General features: G+C 41.4%; 1 protein-coding gene and 1 long non-coding RNA gene across 9 annotated transcripts in view; one reads left to right on the forward strand and one right to left on the reverse strand.

Annotated features, from left to right (window-relative positions):
- LOC123764321 (solute carrier family 15 member 2) overlaps nt 1–13,678 on the forward strand; it is a 75,893-nt gene extending 62,215 nt beyond the window's left edge. For all 8 annotated transcript variants that reach the window (XM_069316096.1, XM_069316098.1, XM_045751927.2 and 5 more), the window contains 7 exons: nt 207–335; nt 2,210–2,313; nt 4,595–4,735; nt 7,090–7,219; nt 7,675–7,803; nt 9,004–9,111; nt 11,694–13,678. In XM_069316096.1, coding sequence (XP_069172197.1) covers nt 207–335; nt 2,210–2,313; nt 4,595–4,735; nt 7,090–7,219; nt 7,675–7,803; nt 9,004–9,111; nt 11,694–11,861 — 909 coding nt within the window. In that variant the 3' untranslated portion in view covers nt 11,862–13,678. The remainder of the gene's footprint in view (nt 1–206; nt 336–2,209; nt 2,314–4,594; nt 4,736–7,089; nt 7,220–7,674; nt 7,804–9,003; nt 9,112–11,693) is intronic.
- LOC138358270 (uncharacterized) overlaps nt 11,721–23,152 on the reverse strand; it is a 33,088-nt gene continuing 21,656 nt past the window's right edge. Inside the window, exon 3 of the long non-coding RNA XR_011225302.1 lies at nt 11,721–11,857. This is a non-coding gene — a long non-coding RNA (uncharacterized lncRNA). The remainder of the gene's footprint in view (nt 11,858–23,152) is intronic.

Here is a 23,152-nt window from a genome sequence, read left to right on the forward strand (position 1 = left end):
TAGATTGCAAATATGACAATTGTTCCTCTAGTATATTTAAAAAAAAAGGCAGAAACAGCTCAGCAAAAAACTACCATGTAAAGGAAGACCTATAATTTTGTGCATGTAAATAAAATATATATTCAGTTGGTAAAGGACCAAAGAAGTGCATCCTGTTCCCCAACAAATATTTTAATTTATATTATCTGTATTTTTATTCTTTCTAGATATTCAAGAGCATCCCGATAAATGAAGCAAACATGACTGTGAACATTAGTTTACATTTTGATAAAAGTAACTGTGGAAATGTTAAGGATGGCCATGATCTTTACGAAATAACTCTAGCTGATAAAACGGTAAGACAACAATGGGTAAAACATTTTTGTTTTATTTATTATTATATTAAATTTTAGAAACAAAGATGTTACAGCATTTGAAATTGTGCTTATATTTAACAGTAATTAATTTAAAAAATAAGAAAACACACAGTATCAATAGAAGAATTACCATGAATAAAATGTTTAGTTTTTACTATTATTTGCATGATTATAATTATTCTAGAGTAACGAAATACCATGTTTATAATTATTTTTGAGTAATGAAACCTCTTAACATGGTTTAAAGCAAGTATTAAACACTTCCATATATACATCTTTTATAATTTTCTAGAGACTGATATTGGGAAAAGTGGATTCAATCTAATTGGAAAATTATTTTAAACTTTGAACGATAGTATAGGTCCTCGGCTAACAACCGAGGGACCTGGGTTTAATATTTGCCCACCCATTTCTGTGCTGCTCAAGTTACCTTTTACCTGATGCTGCTGTTCACCTGTCAGTAAATAGGTACCTGGGAGATAAGCAACTGTTGTGGGTTGCATTGTGGGGCTTAGCAGGGAAGGGAGGGGAGGGGCAACATGGGAATAATATTGGTAAGTCTATAATATGCAGAACATTTCAGGCAAAAATTGGAATTGAAATTAATATGAAAAGTCTCTTGAGCAAAGAGATGTCAATTAAGGTAAGATCACTGAAGGTCCTATCTAGATCATGATAGTCAGGGTTTGGGTAACATTCTATGCTGGTGCCACAGGGATCTTGCCAGATATTTATGTTGGGTCTTGCTGGTGCTAGGGAGAAATGCTTAATACAGCTTAGAGTGATTAAAGCATTAATCAGAACATACTGCAAAGTCTTTTCCCAGCCTTACTTATTACAAAGACTGTTGGGTAGTGCTCTTGCTAATTGCAAAATGTTCTCTTGGCTGCTACTCTGACCACACCAGAAGGCAGCTCATTCAGATATAGTATTTAGTTTCCATCTTTGTCCTATTGTTCCTCGACTATCCATACTGAATAGTAGTCTATTTTTGTTTTCCTTGTCTAAACCCTTGAGAATTTTTTATGTAATGATAATGTTGCAGTTGTTCATTTCTTCGGCTGTGTGAGGTTTTATTCCTCAGATCATTCCTTGTAACTGAAGCCTCTCGACTCTGGGACTAGTCTGGTGGCATATCTCCGAACTTTCACCAGCTTCGTTGTCTTCATTTACATACTCTATGACGGTGCTATATATTTCAAAATTGAGCTGATATACATAGTATACAAGGTCCTGAATAATTCCCTGTATAAAGTTTTAAATGCAAAATGACGTGTAGCACAGTGATTGTAATTGATTAGACCCAAGTTTGATTAACTGGCAGGGGTATGTTTCCTTACACCCAATTCTTCTGTTCTCCTAGCAGTAAATAGGTACCTGCAAGTTAGGCAACTGTTGAGGTCTGCATTCTGGAGATAGTTATTGTCTAGGGGGAACTTGATCAGCTTAACAGGCTTGTGTGCCTAACAAGGTGTAACATCGAGTAAACTCTATGGTCACTGGGCTGGATTAAGCTCTTCTCCAGTGATTCTGTAGCACCAATATGATCTCAGAAATTGGATCAGACCTTGGTTACATCAGTGCAAAATGGCATTCTGCCCTAACTATGAAGATCCCACTGTACAGTCATCAGTGATCTCATCTTAGAGGGTATCCAAGTGTCATAGCTATCAAAATGATAGTTAATTTTTTTTAATTGGAATCTATTAGGGGTTTCTTAAATGTGTACAATTTATACACAAGAGTAATGTTATATTTATGACAAGTGAGAGTTGTACACATGATGTATGTAGAAATTTTGAGTGCTTTAATATAATAGTTTAATTAATGGTTTTCTTCTGGTTTTATAACAGGCACATGCTGTTTTGATCACAGCCGACACTTCTTTTGCTCAGGTGGTCAATATTGAGCCGCCAGATGATTTTATGAAGTCTCAAAGTGGACTTCCAAAGCTAAGGTACTTTACATAATTTTATGTTTTGCTAAACAATGTAACTTTGATAGACTCAACCATATGAGGCTGGATACATTCCAAACTTAACCCTTGATGCGCAGCTTAGGTTTTACCTGCATATTCAGCTACGTGGAAAAAAATAACCCTTATAAAATGATTAATATGGATGCAAAGTGTAACAAAAAGTGTGGAAATAAATGTAATATCTATATTGTAACCATGCACTATTCAGGATGACCATCTGGTGGTGCAGCCCCATCTGTAATCACCTAAGTGTAGTTACAGGATGAGAGCTACGCTTGTGGTGTCCCATTTTCCCGGTACTCTTTGTCGTATAACTCTTTGAAATTACTGACAGTTTTGACCCCCACCACCTTTTGTCAATGCCAGAGCTGATGGCATTGATACTTTTGTGTCATTAGTGAATAAAACTGATGCTTTTTCACCCATAGGGTTAAATAAACCCATGGAACTGCTTACCTGCCAAAGGTGTAAATGCCAAAACACTTCTGCAATTAAAGATCCAACTCAATAAAATCATGACAAATTGGGAGGGGGGGGGACCTTTGACAAGCCACTGGCTTCCTGTCCACATTGAGGCCATTAGAGAGGTTGTGGCCTTCAAGTAAATTCAGGTAATATCGATGACATAAATAGGGATTGCATCATCTGAGCCAATAGGGCTTATGTAGTTCTTTTATTATTGTGTTCAAATGATTGGTTGACCTGGTGTACTTCATTACAACCATACAGAGTTGGAAAAACCATATGAACATAATCAGTATACATATTATGTAAGTATAAATGGAATTATTATACACCATGATGATTACTCTAGTGGCATAGTAACATTTGCAGTGAAAGCTATATTTGTATAGTAAGCAATCATGAAACAATAGCAAGTTTTTTCATGCATCAAGGTAATGTTCACTATATCCATATACAGTAGAGCTATTATATCCATATTAGCATGATGGGCGACAAACACAGACAATAATAGTTTAAATAAACTTAGGACAATAGAGTAACTGCACTTTAAGGGTTAAAGATTTATATTGTATGAAGGTTTTCACTTTCATATTTTATTTGCAGCCAAACAAATTTTTTTTTTAAATAGTATATGCTTGTTACGTTGTTGGGTAGATTAGATACAGTGTTTAGTGAGTTTCATATTTATTTAGTAGTCTTGATTACAGTAGCGGTTGTTGGCATTGTCGTAGAGGTTCAGACGGAGCTTGGAGCAGAGCAGAGAGCCGAGTGAGGCCGGAGTTGTGGAGCTCTATGCAGGAGAGCATGGCGGCTCGATAGGGAATTGTGAGTGTCTGAACTCGATGGGGAGCGAGAGCATTGTAGCTCAATGTGGTACGTAGTCTACTGTCTGCTCTGTGTCGAAGCTGTAGCGTCTTGGGGTCGATTAGAACTGTACATGCCGAATGCTACATTCTTGAGGTTGAAGAGTTGTGGTAAATCCAAAGCTACAGAAGTTAACTGAATCACTTTGGAAATTGTACTGTCAGCTATTCACATATTGCTTGCTTATATTTTGTAACTACACCTCAGCTTCCTCCAACAGGATGGAAAGAATGTTACCTGTAATTAGGGAAAGGATTTGATTAGTCATAATTAGTTTGTCATTAAGGTAATGAGAGAGTGGAGCGAGTATAAGGTTTACTTGCTACATGCTACACACAGCATATTAGAGGAGTGACAGACACTATAATATGTACACTAGACTAGCTACACTACAACACTACACACACTCTAGACTAGCTACACTACAACACTACACTACACACACTCTAGACTAGCTACACTACAATGCACACTAGACTAGCTACACTACAATGCACACTAGACTAGCTACACTACAATGCACACTAGACTAGCTACACTACAATGCACACTAGACTAGCTACACTACAATGCACACTAGACTAGCTACACTACAATGCACACTAGACTAGCTACCTACAGCACTACACAATGCACACTAGACTAGCTACCTACAGCACTACACAATGCACACTAGACTAGCTACACTATGCACACTATACTAGCTACACTACAATACACTATACTACATACAGTACACAGCAAATAGGAAACAATAATTAAGTAATTAATAAGGACAAAATGGCAGGTGTGGCCATACATATAGCTCAAACCTGTCTCCTTGCCCTAACTACTTATAGGTGTGCATCCTGCAAAATGATGAACTAATAGCTACTATAGATGGAATGTACAAAATGTGGATCATTGTAAAAATATATAATTTATATTTCAGGATGCTGTTCAACCTTGGTATGGTCCACTTCAACTCGTCTGTGCATCTGGTGGGGAAATTTGATACCTATGATTTTCCTATTGAAGAAACACCCCAGGGATACATCTCTGGTACAGAATTCCAGGAAGTTGAGCCTGACAGGTAGGGAAAGAATAATTTTTTTTAACAATTACATTTCCTTTTTTAAATACAAAATCTTTTCTTGTTAAAAAAAATAATTAAGCCAAGCAGAAAAGGGTTTTTGAAACTTAAATGCTATACCTTAAAACCTATAACTTAAAGAACAAGAGGTCATAGATTCAAGCTAAGGAAATGAAGGTGGGAAAAATATTAGAAATCAATTATGCAAACAGTGTTTGATGGTTGAAACAAATTAAGTGAGAAGGAAGTGACTGTCAAAACCACTGGTAGTTTCAGAACATTTTATGACAGAATGCTGCATTGAGAAGATGGGGACACAAATGTACCTCTCATTCTGTAACTACACTTGGGTAATTATCTTGCCATACCTTCTGCTTAATTGGACAAGTCTGTGGCCTGAAGAGGCTGTAGGGATCCCATCTCTCTTCGCAATTTCCCAGTATCGGGCAGCCGGGGCACAACCAATCCCTCAATTGTTGTCACTCCTAAATCAACACCACCACTACTTGGGTAACTAGTTACTCTAAATTATGTATTATTTTCACTGGTCTTGGCTAGTGCAGTGGAACTGCAGGATGCCATCTATTTAGAGATGGTTATGTCCATCTGGTTGTGTTAACTTGATTCTCAAGGCCTACATCAAAGTCCACTTGAGGATGCTGTGTCAGCTTCTATCTTAACTATTAAGTGTTGTGCTTATATTTCCCTTTTTGCTGCAATTCTGAGATTTTAGCTTTATTTCATCCACACACCTACTGAAATCAGGTTAGAAACTGGGTGCTTGGTTCCCTCTTTCAAAAAGGGTATGTGTTCGAGAGGTCCAGGCCCTTTCTGTACCTTCTACTCCCTGAGAGTGGTAGGAGTGGTTATTTATTTATTTATTTAGTTAATTAATTTATTTATTTACTTTTATATATAAGAGTTCTTACATTCTTGTAATGGTCTTTCCATATTCATGAAATTGTAGTGAAGAGGGGAATGCTGCTGCATGGCCTACACCTATTTCTGGTTTGGGGTTGATTTCTGCTCCTTGGCAAAAGTTAATGACCGGTCCTTCTGCCCTGGTAAATGTGGTGGTTTAGCCTGAGGCTGTGGTAAATTATTTTCATATTTGCTTTTGATCCTTCTTGCTCTAACTCACATCCAGCTCTAGCAAAAGCTTCCTTACATTCCCACTGGTAATCTCAAATTCCTCTAGTGGTGCCTGGTTAACTATTCCTTCCCTTATCTCTGGAACTTCTCCTTGCTCCAATGTGAAGACTTCCTGGAATTTCCTATTGAATTCCTCGCACACTTCTTTGTCGTTTCTAGTGAATCTGTCTGCCCCTATCCTCGGTTTCATTACCTGTTCCTTCACTGTTGTCTTTCTCCTGATATGGCTGTGTAACAATTTGGGTTGTCTTAGCCTTGCTTGCTATGTCGTTTTCATATTGTCCTTCTGCCTCTCTTCTTAGCCAGGAATGAATACGTCAGGGTATCTGGTATCCTTCTCTGCTCTCAAGTGTCCTTTTATTTCTATAGTTTCTCCATGCTCTTTTACTTTCTTGCTTAGCTAGCTTACATCTCTGATTAAACCTTGGGTTTCTCATCCGCATTTAATTTTTTACCTTTTGGGCCGGGATGAACTTTTCTGCTGCCTCCTTACATTTCAGTGTGATGTATTCCATCATGTCTTGGGCCGTCTTTCCCCTTAGCTGTTTCCCATGTTATATCCGTTAAGAATTTTCTCATCTCATAGTTTCCCTTACAGAATGCTAGCCTTTTGCTTTCAGTTCCCTTTCTCGAGTACTTTAACCCTTCTTCGACCAGATACTCAAATGTCAGTACACTGTGATCTCTCATTCCTACTGTGACCTTGAAGTCAATTTCCCTTATGTCGGAGTCATTCAGAGTGAATACTAGGTTGAGCCTCGCTGGTTCGTCGTTTCCCCTCACCCTTGTGGGTTCTCCAACATGCTGGCTTAAAAAGTTTCTTGTTGCCATGTCCAGTAGCTTAGCTCTCCATGTTTCCTCTCACCCATGCAGATCCTTGTTCTCCCAGTCTATCCTTCTGTGAGTGAAGTCACCCATGATGAGCAGATGGGATCGAATTCTACAGGCAGCAGAGGCTGCCCTCTCAATTATATTGTTAACTGCCATGTTGATTCTGTCATACTCTTGCCTGGGTCTTTTGTCATTTGGTGGAGGGTTATATATCACTGCTACTTCTACTCTTGGTCCTCCCATCTTCATGGTGCCTGTTATGTTGTCCCTAAACTCTTCACAGCCTGGGATAACCATCTCCTTGAAACTCCATTCCTTTCTCATGTGTGTGTGTAGGTAGCTTTGCCATTAATAGTTAATCTATTTTTCAGCTATAAAGTTTTTGTACCGAACCGTGAGGGTGATCCTGTGGAGATCTTGAATACGAGACTTCATGTGAAACTGGGTGGTGTCTATAACTTCTTGGTACAGAAATCTCTTGATGACACTAATAATTCTACGGTAAGAGTTAACCAAATGATACAGTACTTTGTGAATGCTGCTTTTATGATAATTATGTGCAAGGCAGATGTCCTAATGCTGGGAGAGTGTTCCTTTATGATTTTCGATTGAATTCCGTCCACACGTGGCACTTTGGATTCTTTAATTTGTCAAAACTTGTGCAAGGCTTGAAACAGTTTGCCAGATTTAATCAGGTTAATAAGGATTAATTAACTAATAAGGATGGATACACAAATATAATTAGATAAATTTTAAGACTTCTTTGACCCTTATAAGGTGTTTAAAAAAAAAAAATTAATTATCTTTTCCTTGTTCAAATTTCATGATAAGCTATTGTAGATGGTTTAGGATTGATTGTTTAAAAAGTGTCATACTGTAGTCAAGGGACTTCATTTTATATACAGTTATTGTAGATTAACAATGTTACACTTACTGATTATGATTTGGCCTTGCAGACAATGAAACTGTTTGAAGTTACTCCATCGAACTCGGTGCACATATTATGGCTGCTTCCCCAGTACATCATTATCACCATCTCGGAAATTATGTTTTCCATTACTGGCCTCGAGTTTTCATTTACACAGGTAAGAAGTCATGGCTTGCATCTAGATAAAGTATACATTATTGTGAAGAATTTTCAAGGAGTCTTGAAATGAATTTTGGTAACAAGTATTTTTGATTGAAAATGAGATTATAGCACAAATTAACTATTTCTTCATCTGAGAGTTGTTAGGCTATACTTGCACTGAGTTTCTAGGTTGCTATTCATGTGAGGTGTTTTTGTTAGTTCATTTGTCTTATATAATTTAAGGTATGTGTGGATTGGAATTTGTGAAGATGAAGGTAGTGTCATTCACGAATAGTATAGTGCAGGCATGTCAAATCAAGGGGCCCCCGAGGGCCATATGGGTCACATTTGTGTTCTCATAAGGGCCATACACCACAGCTAATTGAAGTCATTTAATAACAATTATTGCAGAACTTTTTATTATAAACATATAATGTACAAATTACCAAATTATAGTATCCTTTGTGCAGGCCACAGATGTGCTTGCTAAGTAAGGGCTGCATGTTTGACATGCCTGGTATAGTGTGTCTGCTTGAATGGATCACAATTGGCTGAAATTTGATGTCTGCTCCACCAAGGTGTCATAATAGACAAGAGACTTGGCTGAGAAAATTCCCATATTTCAAATTTTTTCAAAGGTTTTATCATTCTCTTGCCTATAGTAACAATACAGTATTCAAAATAAAAATTACTGCTAGGTGAACAGATCCATTAGATAGGAAATACATCCTCATTTCTGTCCCACCTGGGATTCTAATTCCATATAATTCTGTTTAGCTTCTGGTAGGCAGTTTACGTAGACAATAAACAATTCTGGTGAAAGAACTGAGCCCTGTGGTGCTCCACTTGTGACATTTCTCCAGTCCAACACTGTACATTGCCTATGATTACTCTCCACATTTTTCTGCTGGTTAGAAGCCTCCCTGTCAATCCTCCTGTATGTTCCTGTTTCCAGAACAACCTCTTATGTGGGACTGTCAAAAGCCATTTTTTTTTTTGTTTTTTTTATTTTTTTTTTATTGAGATGCAATCAACCCAACCATCTCTTTCCTGTAAAATCTCTTGATCTCTATTATAGAAACTCAAGTAAATTTGTCACACAGGATACACCTGTTCGAAAATCATACTGTCTATTATTATTTTATACATTTTTTGAGAATAATGTACATGCCATCTCGAGTCAAAATAATTATAGGCATTTTTTTTTCTTTCACAGGCCCCCAGTAGCATGAAGTCTGTCCTGCAAGCTGCCTGGCTTCTTACTGTGTCCTTTGGTAATTTGATTGTGGTAATCATTGCAGAAGCTAAGTTCTTTAAAAGCCAGGTGAGTGTAAGCCCTCTATCTTCCCTCCTCTCCTTCCCAGCAGCCTATTGGAAGGGGGAAGGGAATTATCAAGGAAAAAGTGCCAAGCCACTACAACTACTGTATATAGCACTGGGAATGGATCAAGATAAGGATTTGGGACAGGACTGGTGCTCAACATCTTGGGTTGGACGGTAGAGCGATGGACTTGCTTCATGCAGGTCGGCATTCGTCCCGACCATCCAAGTGGTCGGGCACCACTTGTTTCCTCTGTCCCATCCCAAATCTATTTTCCTGACCTCTTCCCAGTGCTATATAATTGTAATGGCTTGGGACTTTTCCCTGATAATTCCCTTCTACCACCACCTACCCCTCCTCTCCCCCCTCATATCCGTCCTCTCCTTCTCCACCTCTCCTCATCTGTTCCCCCCTCCTCTCCTCCCCCGGAGAAGGAGAGGGAGAGAAGACTTAGGATCCCCCCCCCCCCCCCCGGAGAAGGAGGGGGGGGGGAGGGAGGATGAGGGGGGGGAGAGGACTTAGGATCCCCTCCCCCCCTCCCTCCCTCCCTCCCTTCCTTCCTCCCCTCCCTCCCTCCCTTCCCTCCCTCCCTTCCTTCCTCCCCTCCCTCCCTCCCTTCCTCCCTCCCTCCCTTCCTTCCTCCCCTCCCTCCCTCCCTCCCAGAGGGGGGGGAGGAGGAGGAGGGGGGAGAGGACTTAGGATCCCCTCCCTCCCTCCTCTCCTCCCTCCCCTCCCTCCCCATCGAGAGGAGGAGGAGGGAAGGGGGAGGGAGGAAGGAAGGGGGAGGGAGAGGAGGAGGAGGGAGAGGACTTAGGATCCCCTCCTCCTCCCTCCCCCCCTCCGGGGGGGGGAGGGAGGAGGAGGGAGAGGACTTAGGATCCCCTCCTCCTCCCTCCCCCCCTCCGGGGGGGGAGGGGGGAGAGGACTTAAAATCCCCTCCCTCCCTCCCCCCCCCCCCCCCGGGAGGGGGAGGAGGAGGAGGGAGGGGGGAGAGGACTTAGAATCCCCTCCTCCCTCCCTCCCTCCCCCCCTCCCCTCCTCCCTCCCTCCCCTCCCCTCCTCCCTCCCTCCCCTCCTCCCTCCCTCCCTCCCCTCCTCCCTCCCCCCCTCCCTCCCTCCCTCCCCTCCTCCCTCCCCCCCTCCCCTCCTCCCTCCCTCCCCTCCTCCCTCCCCCCTCCTCCCTCCCCTCGGGGGGAGGAGGAGGGAGGAGGAGGAGGGGGGGGAGGAGGAGGGGGGGAGGAGGGAGGAGGGGGGGAGGAGGGAGGGAGGGAGGGGGGAGGGAGGAGGAGGGAGGGAGGGAGGGAGGGAGGGGGGAGGGAGGAGGAGGGAGGGAGGGAGGGGGGGGAGGAGGAGGGAGGGGGGGGGAGGAGGAGGGAGGGGGGGGAGGAGGGAGAGGACTTAGGATCCCCTCCCTCCCTCCCTCCTCCTCCCCCCCTCCTCCTCCCCCCCCTCCTCCTCCCCTCCCTCCTCCTCCCCTCCCTCCCTCCTCCCCTCCCTCCCTCCTCCCCTCCCTCCCTCCCTCCTCCTCCCCCCCTCCTCCTCCCCCCCCTCCTCCTCCCCTCCCTCCCTCCTCCCCTCCCTCCCTCCTCCCCTCCCTCCTCCCCTCCCTCCTCCCCTCCCTCCCTCCCTCCTCCCCTCCCTCCTCCCCTCCCTCCCTCCTCCCCTCCCTCCCTCCCTCCCTCCTCCCCTCCCTCCCTCCCTCCCTCCTCCCCTCCCTCCCTCCCTCCCTCCTCCCCTCCCTCCTCCCCTCCCTCCCTCCCTCCTCCCCTCCCTCCCCCCTCCCTCCCTCCCTCCCCCCTCCCTCCCTCCCTCCTCCCCTCCCTCCCTCCCTCCTCCCCTCCCTCCTCCCCTCCCTCCTCCCCTCCCTCCCTCCCTCCTCCCTCCCTCCTCCCCTCCCTCCCTCCCTCCTCCCCTCCCTCCTCCCCTCCCTCCTCCCCTCCCTCCCTCCCTCCTCCCCTCCCTCCCTCCCTCCTCCCCTCCCTCCCTCCCTCCCTCCCTCCCTCCCTCCTCCCCTCCCTCCCTCCCTCCCTCCTCCCCTCCCTCCCTCCTCCCCTCCCTCCCTCCCTCCCTCCCTCCTCCCCTCCCTCCCTCCCTCCCTCCCTCCCTCCTCCCCTCCCTCCCTCCCTCCCTCCCTCCCTCCCTCCTCCCCTCCCTCCTCCTCTCCCTCCCTCCTCCCCTCCCTCCTCCCCTCCCTCCCTCCTCCCCTCCCTCCTCCCCTCCCTCCCTCCTCCCCTCCCTCCCTCCTCCCCTCCCTCCCTCCTCCCCTCCCCTCCCCTCCTCCCCCCCTCCCCTCCTCCCCTCCCTCCCTCCCTCCCCTCCTCCCCTCCCTCCCTCCCTCCCTCCCCTCCCCTCCCTCCCTCCCCTCCCCTCCCTCCCCTCCCTCCCTCCTCCCTCCCCTCCCCTCCCTCCTCCCCCCCCTCCCCTCCCTCCCTCCTCCCTCCCCTCCTCCCCCCCCTCCCCCCCTCCTCCCCCCCCTCCCCCCAAGTATAATACTGTCATTCATTGCCTTGTTTGGTCCATGAAGAAAACAGTACATCATGGATATATGAAACTAAATCATATATTGGTTTTCATTTTCTTTCCAGGCAATGGAGTTCTTCTTGTTTGCTGTACTTATGTTTGTCGATATGATAATATTTGCTGCACTTGCTGTGACGTACAGGTATGTTGATGAAGTAAAGGATGATGATACAAGTGGGAAGCGCCAGGGAGTTGATAACGAGTGCTTCTCCGACGATGAAACAAAATTCTGAAACAAAAATAATATTAAGTTAGCACTATTTCTTATGTATCGAGTTTTAGCTTTTGTAATATTTGTCCTAGTCTTTATTTTCTATTTTGAAAGATTAGTACTTCCTGTTAGAAATACTTTTCTAAAAAAAAAAAAAAAAAAATTGTGATTGAATATATATGTATATTATGCAGTACTGTACAGTGTATACAGAATATTTTATTTAGTGAATAAATTTGTATATAATTTGTATTAGTATATTTGTACTTGTGATAGATGTTAAAGTAATTCAGATAATATATTTTTAAATTATTTCTTGGATGCAAAACAGTATAGCTATGTAAAAATGATCTGAAATATTTTGGGCTATTCTTTGGTCCTGTAATTTAGTGGTCTACATCCTCGACTCAACTTGTCCTCTTACAAATTACGTCTAAATTTGCCCGTATGGCCAAAAATGGACGTAATTTGAAAATGAAAAAAAATGAAAATAAATTTTGGATTTTTTTAAACAAAAAAATTTATTCAATCAATTCAATTTTAACAATAAGAGTATTGAATGCGAAAAAATATAGAATTTGCAATGGGAAAGTGATGAAATCAGTACATCACTTTCGTGAGCTGATTTCATTTCAAATTACGTCCATTTTTGGCCATAGAGCACATACAAGCGAAAAGCGACGTTATTTTTAAGAGGGCGGGTTGCTCGACTACCTTTTGAGAATCCCAGATTAGATTCCTGGGCAATTTTCCTTTCACCTGCTGCCTCTGTTCACCAAGCAATTAAATAGGTACCCAGGAGAAGGGAAACTATTGTAGGTCACATCTTAAGGAAGATTAGTAGTTGACCTAAGGGGACTTAATAAGCCATAGTACAGGCTTCTTGTCCCCAACAAAGGGAATTGTGCATTGGGCTTCCATCATGCCCATAATACCTGAGGAAATCATTGTGTATGTTGCAGTGGAGCCAATTTCATTGAAGCTAATGTTGTGGTTTAATATAGTGACCCTTTTCTGGTCAGTAGGTGACATTCATTGTTTTGGTTCAAAGGTGAATACAGTAATAAAAGTTCATGGTTATATCTGATGGCATATGCCTCAAGATGCAACATATGAAAAGCCAGCATTGAATGAAATGACCCTTTCTGATAGTGCAAGTGGCTTCCTAAAGCTTTAGAGTAACTGGACCACCTATGAGTGCTGCCCCATCCACTGCAGCAGCAGAGCTACCTCCAAAGCTTCAAGGGGAACCACAAGTCCCTAGAAAGCCTCTGTAATTAGCAACATTAGTGTATTTTGACATTCTCAGCGAGTCGCTGATGGACGAGTGTACAGTAGATGTATTCACCTAGTTGTGTTTGCGGGGGTTGAGCTTTGCTCTTTCGGCCTGCCTCTCAACTGTCAATCAACTGTTTACTATTTAGTTTATTTTTCCCCAAACCACACACACACACACACACACACACACACCCCAGGAAGCAGCCTGTAACAGCTGACTAACTCCCAGGTACCTATTTACTGCTAGGTAACAGGGGCATTCAGGGTGAAAGAAACTCTGCCCATTTGTTTATGCCTGGTGCAGGAATCGAACCCGCGCCACAGAATTACGAGTACTGCGCGCTATCCACCAGGCTACTAGGGCCCCCTATGCTACCAGATGTGGTGCTGTGTGTGTGTTTTTGGACCTTCATTTTTGTAAATGGCAAGTTTGTCTTTAAAGTTTGTTAACTTCAAAACAACATTCATATGATTTTGATTTGTCAATAAGAAGGTTGTGAACAAACGTCCTGTATCTTGGTTCATTGTATAAATGAAAAACAATAAATATGATTTTTTTTATATGTTTATACTCTATCATATACAGTGCTCCCACAAAATGGAACAAACCTTCAGAACCAATCTGGATTTGCAAGAAATCTGAATTTCCAAAAAATTGCCTCTTTTTTTTTATTTTTTTTTAGGCAACTGCCAGATTTTTCCTTTAGCTAATGATGTAGTACATGTTTCAGCATATAGTATTTAGAAATTATATAATAGTTTTGTATGCTTAAAAAATGCCAGCTTTGAATGTGCTTAAATGCCTCTTTCTGGAGGAGCCTCGGTGGTTTCCAAGGGCTAGCTTCAAGGAAACTCCACACACACGAGTCACATCTGCCCTTAGGAGTCCTTCATACAAGTGACTAAAGAATCCCCAGCTCCTTGCACCTCTGTAAGGGGGAAAATGACCAGGTTCTGGTCCCCAGTAGGCTATTTTAAGAATCCTAGGGCTGATGAGACTTGTTTGTGAAGTTCTACGTGCTAGATTCAAGGAGCCTTAGACTGTTCAGCCCTTCCAGAAATAAGCATGCCTAAAAAAATTGTGGTAAATATATCTACCTATTTGTAGCATATGAATTATTATGCCTGTCTTAATAGAGCACTGTGGAAATAGCATTTAAAATCTAAACGGGAAGAGGCAGCAAAATGCACTTACAGAATTAAAGGTGTGTCATAGTTTATTAAACTTCTGCAGTCACCTGAACTGGCCTTGAAGTCCTCAGTGCCCATAGTAATGCCATTCTTTCAGGTATAGACTAACTGTGCTGCACCAACAGCCAGCCCCAGACTACAATGTTATGTATATCGTTGCTAAACAGCATCATCCATATCCTTGCTAGATGAGGTGCCCGGGCAACCCAGTACCCAAGTCATCCCTGCACACTCTCCTCACCTCCATCTCCTGGTTAGGCTGGTAAAACAAAGCCAAAGATCGATTGATAAAGATAGTATTCATGAACGAGACAACAGAAGGGAAAATTTTTAGCAAAGTAGAGCAAACTGCAAAATGTAATGGATTAACAAAAAATACCAGTATAATAAATCAAAGTATTTACAAGGATTATGTAAATATGGAACCAAATGCACAAAATGACATTTCATGCATCCTCAAAAATGCTGAAATATGTTAGGGAGGGGTACATGCAGTTTTGCACATCCCAAACTATGCAAATTTTCAACTAATGAGAGAAAATGCTATGATCTTCAATGTCAAAATTTCTATGTGAGAGGTATAAACCATTACAGACAGAAGGACCAATACAATAATTCTGAAAGTTTTTTTAGAGTTGGACAGAAACAGAGTTGAGCAGGTAAGAGAGAGGAACAGGCAGACAAACACAAGAGTATAGATGGGGGAGAGGGAAATGTGCAAGATTCGAATGCAAGTCATCATCAAACACACGTGTACTACACCCCATAACTCCACAGTAATGACCAATGACAAACCATCTCCAAAACAGTTTACCCTGGATCATGATGGAGAGGGGGGGGAACTCTCAAACCCCACCAGAGGTAACATGCAATATGGACAGTTTAGGCATTGTATGTTTGCAAATATGATCTTTTTTCCTTAATTTTGACTTTATAAGTGACCTTCTAATAGTCAAATTCAATATTTGGAACATTCATAGAAACCTATATGAAAGATTACATTGATAGTGAAATTTGGATCCCAAATTATAATCTAGGTGGATGTGATAGAGTAAATAGGGTCATATGGAGGGGTAGATCTGTATATTAAAGAATTTGCAGAGCTCCTTAACTACCAATGAGGTGGTGCAGGTACTTGGATTCAAGGTAGAAAACAATTAAATGTAAAAATAAATTTAATTGTTATTTTAATATACAAACAACCACCTGCAACAGTTGAGGAATTCATGAAGCAGATACAGAAAATGGAGAATAGCCTTGATAACTTAGCAATATCCAGTACCAGATATTATCTTCCTTGGAGACTTCAATCTACCTAATTTAAGATGAAACATAGGAAACAATAACATCAACCACAAATCAACCACAGGTCAGAGAACTACTAAAATTATATGACAAATTCTCGCTCAACAGATAACAGAATTAACCAGGAATGAAAACACACTCAACCTGATAGTCACAATGAGGAAATAATCAGACACATTAAAATCTCAGATACTGCAAACTCAAGACCACAAGCTCACTGACGTTCAAACATCTATACCTGTAATAGATCCAGGAAGATTAACAAGCAAGAAGGGTTATTCAGTCAATTCAATTTTAACAATAAGAGGATTGAATGTGAAAAAATATAGAATTTGCAATGGGAAACAGTCTTAAGCAGCAAAGTTTCCACACAGGAAATAGTTCAACTGACTCCCAAAGCATACAAAATCTGTTTGAAGCTTGTGCCTTTGCAGAGGGTCAGAAAGAGGACCACTAGAAAGAGAATGCAGAAGACTGAAAAAAATAAAAGGAAATTGGGTCAGAAGGATGACAATTGAGGGATCAGATGTGCCTGAAAAATCATGGAAATGCTTAAGCAGACATGACTTTCACAACAAAGAAATCTAAACGGGGAGATCAAAGAGATAAAATAGACTGTAGTGATCATACCAGTCTGAGGAAATGAAACGATCAGAAAGCTATACAAGAAATAAAGAAAAATCCCCCCAAAAATTTCACATATGCAAAATCAAAATCAAAAACCTCCTCCAGTCTTGGATCAATACTTACATCTGAAGGTCTTTACACATAGGATGACAAATAAATTAGTGAAATTCTAAAAGACCAGTATGTGTGGCTATATTTAGCACTCTAATAAACAACATGAAAGTGGAAGATCTGGACAGCTTCCCTGTGGAATGCTATCCAAACCTCAGACAATATTACTGATATTAACATGAACAAAGAAGTCTTTGAAAGGTAAATTGACAACATACTCATGTTTCGGACCAAGGTCCGGACTCATGGAATTCAATATTCATAAAGAAATGTTAAGTACCAATAGCTAAGTGCTCAGTGTAATATGGATAAAGAGCTTGGATAAATGGAAAATACCAGCAGGATTTAAATCAGCAGATACCTCCTCTACACAAGGGAGGTAGTAAAGCTTTGCCAGAAAACTATAGACCAGCCACATTAACATCACATATAATAAACGTTTTTGAAAGATTATGAAACAAATCTCCTGTTTTATGGAAAAAAATGAACTTCACAATCCAGGCCAACAATGAATTTAGAGTGGGAAGATCCTGCTTTTGCAACTACTCAACCACTATGACAAAATCACAGAAGCATTAGAAAAAAAACAAAATGCAGATGTTGTATACACAGACTTTGCAAAGGCATTTAAATGATGTGTGACTATGGAGTGATAGCCCATAAAATGAGATCAATAGGAATAATGGGTAGTGTGGGCACTGGTTTTTCAACTTTTTGTTAAACAGACCACAAAGAATAATAGCCAAATAAGATCAAGTGCAGTGAAAAGCTCTGTACCATAGGGCACAGTCCTTGAACCACTGCTCCTTCTCATTCTTATATTATAGACAAAAATACTAGTCACAGCTTCATGTAATCCTTTGCACATGATACAAAAAATCTGCATGAACATTTTCTCTGCAGAAGACACTGAAAACTACAAGCCGATATTTATAAAGTCTTTGATTGGGCAGTGGAAAATAGCATGATGTTTAACTGTGTTCCATGATGTTCCAAGTACTGTACTTAGATATGGGTGAAATGAGAAACTTAAACAAAATGCAGGGTACAAGACACAGTCACACTTACTCATAGAAGGAAAACAACATGTAAAAGATCTGGGAATTATGATGTCTGAGGACCTGACAATTAGTGGACATAACCAAGCAAACATAGTGACAGCCAGGATGACTTATGGAAATGCTCAAATCTAGGGATCCCACAACAATGCTAATACTTTTTAAATCACTGGTGCTGTCCTATCTTGAGTACTGCTCAGTATTCACTTTCCCTTTAAGAGCAGGAGAGATTTATGAAGTAGTGGGAATACAGAGAGCATATATGGCATGCATAGACATGATAAAATATCTAAATTACGAATCTGTCTCAAGGCCCTTAAATTGTACTCTCTGGAAAGGAGACACACCTATAAGAACTCCCCAGCCTGGCAAAGGTTTCCCCATATACCCCTAATAGTTGCATGGAAATGGGGTAAGGCACTAAGAGATATCCTGGTAAGAGTAAAATTCCCCAGGGACAAGTAGAATTTTTTTTTAAGATTGTGACAAGTTTGAAGAAGTCACACTGATTACACCAGGTCATAGGCAACACAAAACATCCACCACTAGGTAATGGCACCACAAAGTATCCACCACCACATCATGGCAAGAGAAAATCTTCAACATGGAGGCAAACTCTACATTAAACCATAAATGTAGAGATAAGAGCCCAAAAGGTTGTGGAGTCTAAAAATACACCAGCAGACTATGTGTAGAGAGATGGGACCCAAGAGCTGTAGCTCACCTCACCTGCAAGTACAGCTAGGCGAGGACAACTACCCGAGTACCAACCCGCTGGTCACAGTCTAATGAATCACTTAGCAATTTATTACACAGAAAATTAAAAATAATTTTTATCGGCATGCTGCTTGGTAATTAATTTGAATCTTAACTTAATTATTCAAGTTATCATTTGAAGGGATGATAAAGCTGATATAACATTATGAATAAAGGAAATTGCAGGTTTATTGGCCTGTAGTAGTCAAATTAGAGACAGTACCTGTTTCACCTATTCCCAGAATCTCTATTGTAACAACTTGAATGTTCCCAGTAATCCCCATAATTGCTAATGACACCTGCAGTTATATTCATTAACCATTAATGACACTTGGAACAAATCCTCAAGGAAATCCAATTAGGACAGCTGGAAGTAACCAGCAAGCTTCCCATAGACCAAATGATGACCAGACTGCCAATTGAGGAGCAAACTGGCTCCAACATAAGGTCAAGTAGACGCAGATTAAGACGGCCAGAGACACAACATCTCCAGTCTAGTTCCAACTCCTGCACTGAATGCTACAAGCCTTGCTATGGAGCAGTCACTTCCAGCTTCATTCAAGCTCTCCGCTCTCACCTTCATTCACCTTCATTCAATGAAGCAGCAATAGGCAGCCTCACAAATGCACTTCACAATATTAACTGGGAATCTGAATTCAATAATACACAGGAATTATTTCTGTGTATTATTATTAGAGGTTAGCTAAATTCATTAGCTAACCTCTTCCTCTCCAACACTCATTGTCCCCTCCTTACCAAGCAAGTAACTGACAAAAGATTAAACAATCTGTGGCTCTCAAGTGGCATATTAAAATCAATCAACAAGAAACATGAATATGAAAAGAAACTTAAGATTGGCCTAGTTACAAAGGAATTAGTTAAAAGGCACTCATCAATGCTTACCAGTATCATAAGAAAATCAAAACTCTCTTATTATGAGAATAGATTCAAAGAAGCAAAAGGCAACAAGAAAAGCACATGGAAAACTATCTCTAATATCCTAGGAACTAATCAACACTCATATAACCAGATAAAACCCTCTAAGGATGGCTATACACCTGCAACTGATTTAGAAATGGCAAATGAATTTAATAGCTTCTTTTCATCGGTTGGTGCTAACCTTGCCAGTAAAATTGCACAGACTCAGACACACATTAATACATATCTTTCAGGCAGCTATCTAAACTCTCTTCTCCTTTCACCAGTCAGCCCGACAGATGTTGTGTCCATCATACACTCATTAAAAACCAAAGCTAGAAACATCAGTTAAATACAAAAATTAAAATTCAAATGTTTATTCAGGTAAAGTACATACATACAAGGTGTGATACAAACATTGATGGATTTATAGATAGAGCTAGTACATACAATGCCTAAAGCCACTATGACAAAGCGTTTCAGGCAGGAAAAACACTAAAGACTAAAACTTAATACTAACTGAGATTAAAGTATAAATTGTGTTGAGAACATAGAAATAAAAAGGGGGAACATGGCAGAAAAATAGCAAAAATACAATTTGGTCAACAAACAGCATTGTTTTAAAAACAGCAGACATGGTTTGACATTTTAGGGGTAAGGTAAGTTACAGGGAGTTAATTAGGTAGTGCTTAGATTTTATCTTAAACTGGTTGAGAGAGGTACAGTCTTTAACATGATTGGAAAGGTCATTCCACATTCTGGGTCCCTTGATTTGTTGCTTGGTCCCATTTCTAGTTTGATTAAGTCACACTCTAGGAATATCAAAAACGTATTTGTTTCTGGTGTGGTACTCATGGGTTCTGTTACAACCTTCAAGGAAGCTTTTAAGGTCAGGATTGTTCAGCGTTTTTTATATATATAATACGCATGAGAGGATGTGCAGTGATTTTATATCTAACATTCAGAGATTTGAGTAGGGGTACCGAGTGATGTCTGGGGCCAGAGTTGGATATTGTTCTAATAGCAGCTTTGTGTTGAGTAATTAGAGGACGTAAATGATTTTGGGTAGTAGAACCCCAAGCACAAATACCATAGTTGAGATAAGGATAGATGAGGGAGTAATAGAGCGTCACTAGAGCAGGGCGAGGTACATAATATCTGATCTTAGAAAGAATGCCAACAGTTTTTGAAACTTTTTTTTTATATATTTAGAATGTGTCCCTGGAAATTCAGCTTGTGGTCAATGAGAAAGCCAAGGAATTTGCCACTACTTTGTTACAAATTTGGGTATTGTTTATCCTGAGATTTATTTGATTTGAGGATTTATTGCCAAACAAAATATAGAAAGTTTTGTCAATGTTGAGGGTGAGTTTGTTGGCAGTTAGCCAAAGATGGACTTTATTTAGCTCAGTATTCACTATGACATTTAGAGCAAGGGGGTCAGGACTGGAGTAAATGAAGGTTGTGTCGTCAGCAAATATAATTGGTTTGAGGTGTTGGGAGGCATTTGGAAGGTCATTAATATTTTATATTCTGTTTGGCAATAAATCCTCTAATCAGATAAATCTCAAAATAAACAATACCCAAATTTGTAACAAATTAGATGGCAAATTCCTTGGCGTTCTCATCGACCACAAGCTGAATTTCCAGGGACACATTCTAAATATATCAAAAAAAGTTTCAAAAACTGTTGGCATTCTTTCTAAGATCAGATATTATGTACCCCGCCCTGCCCTGGTTACCCTCATCTATCCATACCTCAACTATGGTATTTGTGCTTGGGGTTCTACTACCCAAAATCATTTACGTCCTCTAATTACCCAACACAAAGCTGCTATTAGGACAATATCCAACTCTGGCCCCAGACATCACTCGGTACCCTTACTCAAATCTCTGAATACGTTAGATATTAAGTCACTGCACATTCTCTCTTGTGTATTTTACATATATAAAACGCTGAACTGTAATGCCAATCCTGACCTCAAAAGCTTCATTGAAGGTTGTAACAGAACCCATGAACACCACACCAGAAATAAATACAGTTTTGATATTCCTAGAGTACGACTTAATCAAACTAGAAATGCTCTACAAATCAAGGGACCCAGAATGTGGAATGACCTTCCCAACCATGTTAAAGACTGTACCTCACTCAACCAGTTTAAGATAAAAACTAAACACTACCTAATAAATTCCCTGTAACCTACCTCACTCCTCTATTGTCAACCCATGTCTATTATTTTTTTTAATCAACACTGTTTGTCAACCTATTGTATTTGTGCTACTTTTTCAGTCATGTTCCCCCTTTTTTTATCTTTATTTGTATTTGTTCTCAACACTTTTTATTCTTTATGCTCAATTAGTATTAAGTTCTAGATATTAATGTTTTTCTTGCCCGAAACGCATTGCGTAATAGTGGCTTTAGGCATTGTATGTACTAGCTCTATCTATATATCAATCCATTAATGTAACATCACTTGTATGTATGTACCTTACCTGAATAAACATATTTATTTATTTATTTATTTAATGTAGATGAGACAGAGGAGAGGGCCAAGTATGCTGCCTTGAGGAACACCAGTGTTGATGGGTAGGGTGAGAGAAATTGAATTATTCACAGAAACATACTGGAGTCTGTCAATAAGGTAAGATTTGAGGTATTGCAGGGAGTGACCTATGACTCAATAATGATGTAATTTAAGAAGAAGGTTTTGGTGGTTGACAGTGTCAAAAGTCTAACGCAGGACAAGTATGTACCCAGTAGGCTCAGGAATCTGTACACCAGTTGATTGACAGTTGAGAGGCAGGACCAAAGATACAAAATCTCAACCCCCCGCAAGCACAATTAGGTGAGTATTTGTACGCGTAGCGTTTCGGGCAGGTCCTTAATCCTAATTTTCCCCTGAATACGACCCGCCAAATCGTTTAACAACCAGGTACCTGCTCACTGCTGGGTGAACAGAGGGTACAGTTAAGGGAACAACCGTGGACAACTTGAATAGGAAACTAGATAGTTTTCTTCAAGAAGTGCCGGACCAACCTGGCTGTGGTGGATATGTGGGCTTGCGGTCTGCTCCAAGCAACAGCCTAGTGGACCAAGCTCTCACAAGTCAAGCCCAGGGATATCAAGCAGGTAAGGATTAGCAACTAGTCAATCCTCCCCGGCCAGGATGCGAACCCAGGCCAAAGCACACTCGAAGCGCCTTGTGAGTCCTTTACCAGTGGTACATTGCAGTACTTTGTCACACCACCACCATCCCTCATCAGTGCCGTCATTATCATCATTATTACCAGTTATCACCATCCGCCACAATCGCTACACCCACCCACCATCCACCGCAATCACAACCACCACACCACAATCACCACCATCCACGACAATCACCACCATCCACCACAATCACCGCCATCCACCACAACAAACGTACCCAGATCCCAAAAAGTGGGTCACTCCGCCGGAATCTAATATCTTGTGGTACTTCCCAGCTCCATGACTCGCGGCATTTACCGGCCCGGGCTGAGGACCTGGCTGGCTCGTAACCGGCTCTGTCCTCTCACCCAGGACCTGGCTGGCTCGTAACCGGCTCTGTCCTCTCACCCAGGATCTGGCTGACCGGTAACCAGCCGGCTAGTAATAGGAGAATAGCCTCTTTAAGAATGTTTCACTTCTTAGGGGAGACCTAGATGTTGCATATTAACTTCCTGCACTTGCCAAGGTTGTACAATGTTGAGGGCCACCTTCCATCTTACTTACTATCCCCCCCCAAAAAAACCTTTCCTTCCTTATCAAGGTTACTGTACCGAGGTTAAAAAAAAAAATACAAATATTTTCTCCAACAAAGATGGCGGCGGGAGCAAGAGTTTTGACAGTTTGTTTGCCATGCGGCATAATAACGTGCTGGAGATGAGCTTTTGTGTTGCTAATCACTCCAATCTCCTCCTCCTCCTTACCCCCAATCCCCCCCCCCTCCCCTCCCCTCCAACACTCCATCCCAACCCTTATACCTCAAACTATCATCCAACTCCAGGCACTCCAAAACCTATTATAAAAGACGAGCTTAATTAATGAGAC

Source organism: Procambarus clarkii, chromosome 82, assembly GCF_040958095.1.
Source record: "Procambarus clarkii isolate CNS0578487 chromosome 82, FALCON_Pclarkii_2.0, whole genome shotgun sequence".
Taxonomy (NCBI): Eukaryota; Metazoa; Arthropoda; class Malacostraca; order Decapoda; family Cambaridae; genus Procambarus; species Procambarus clarkii.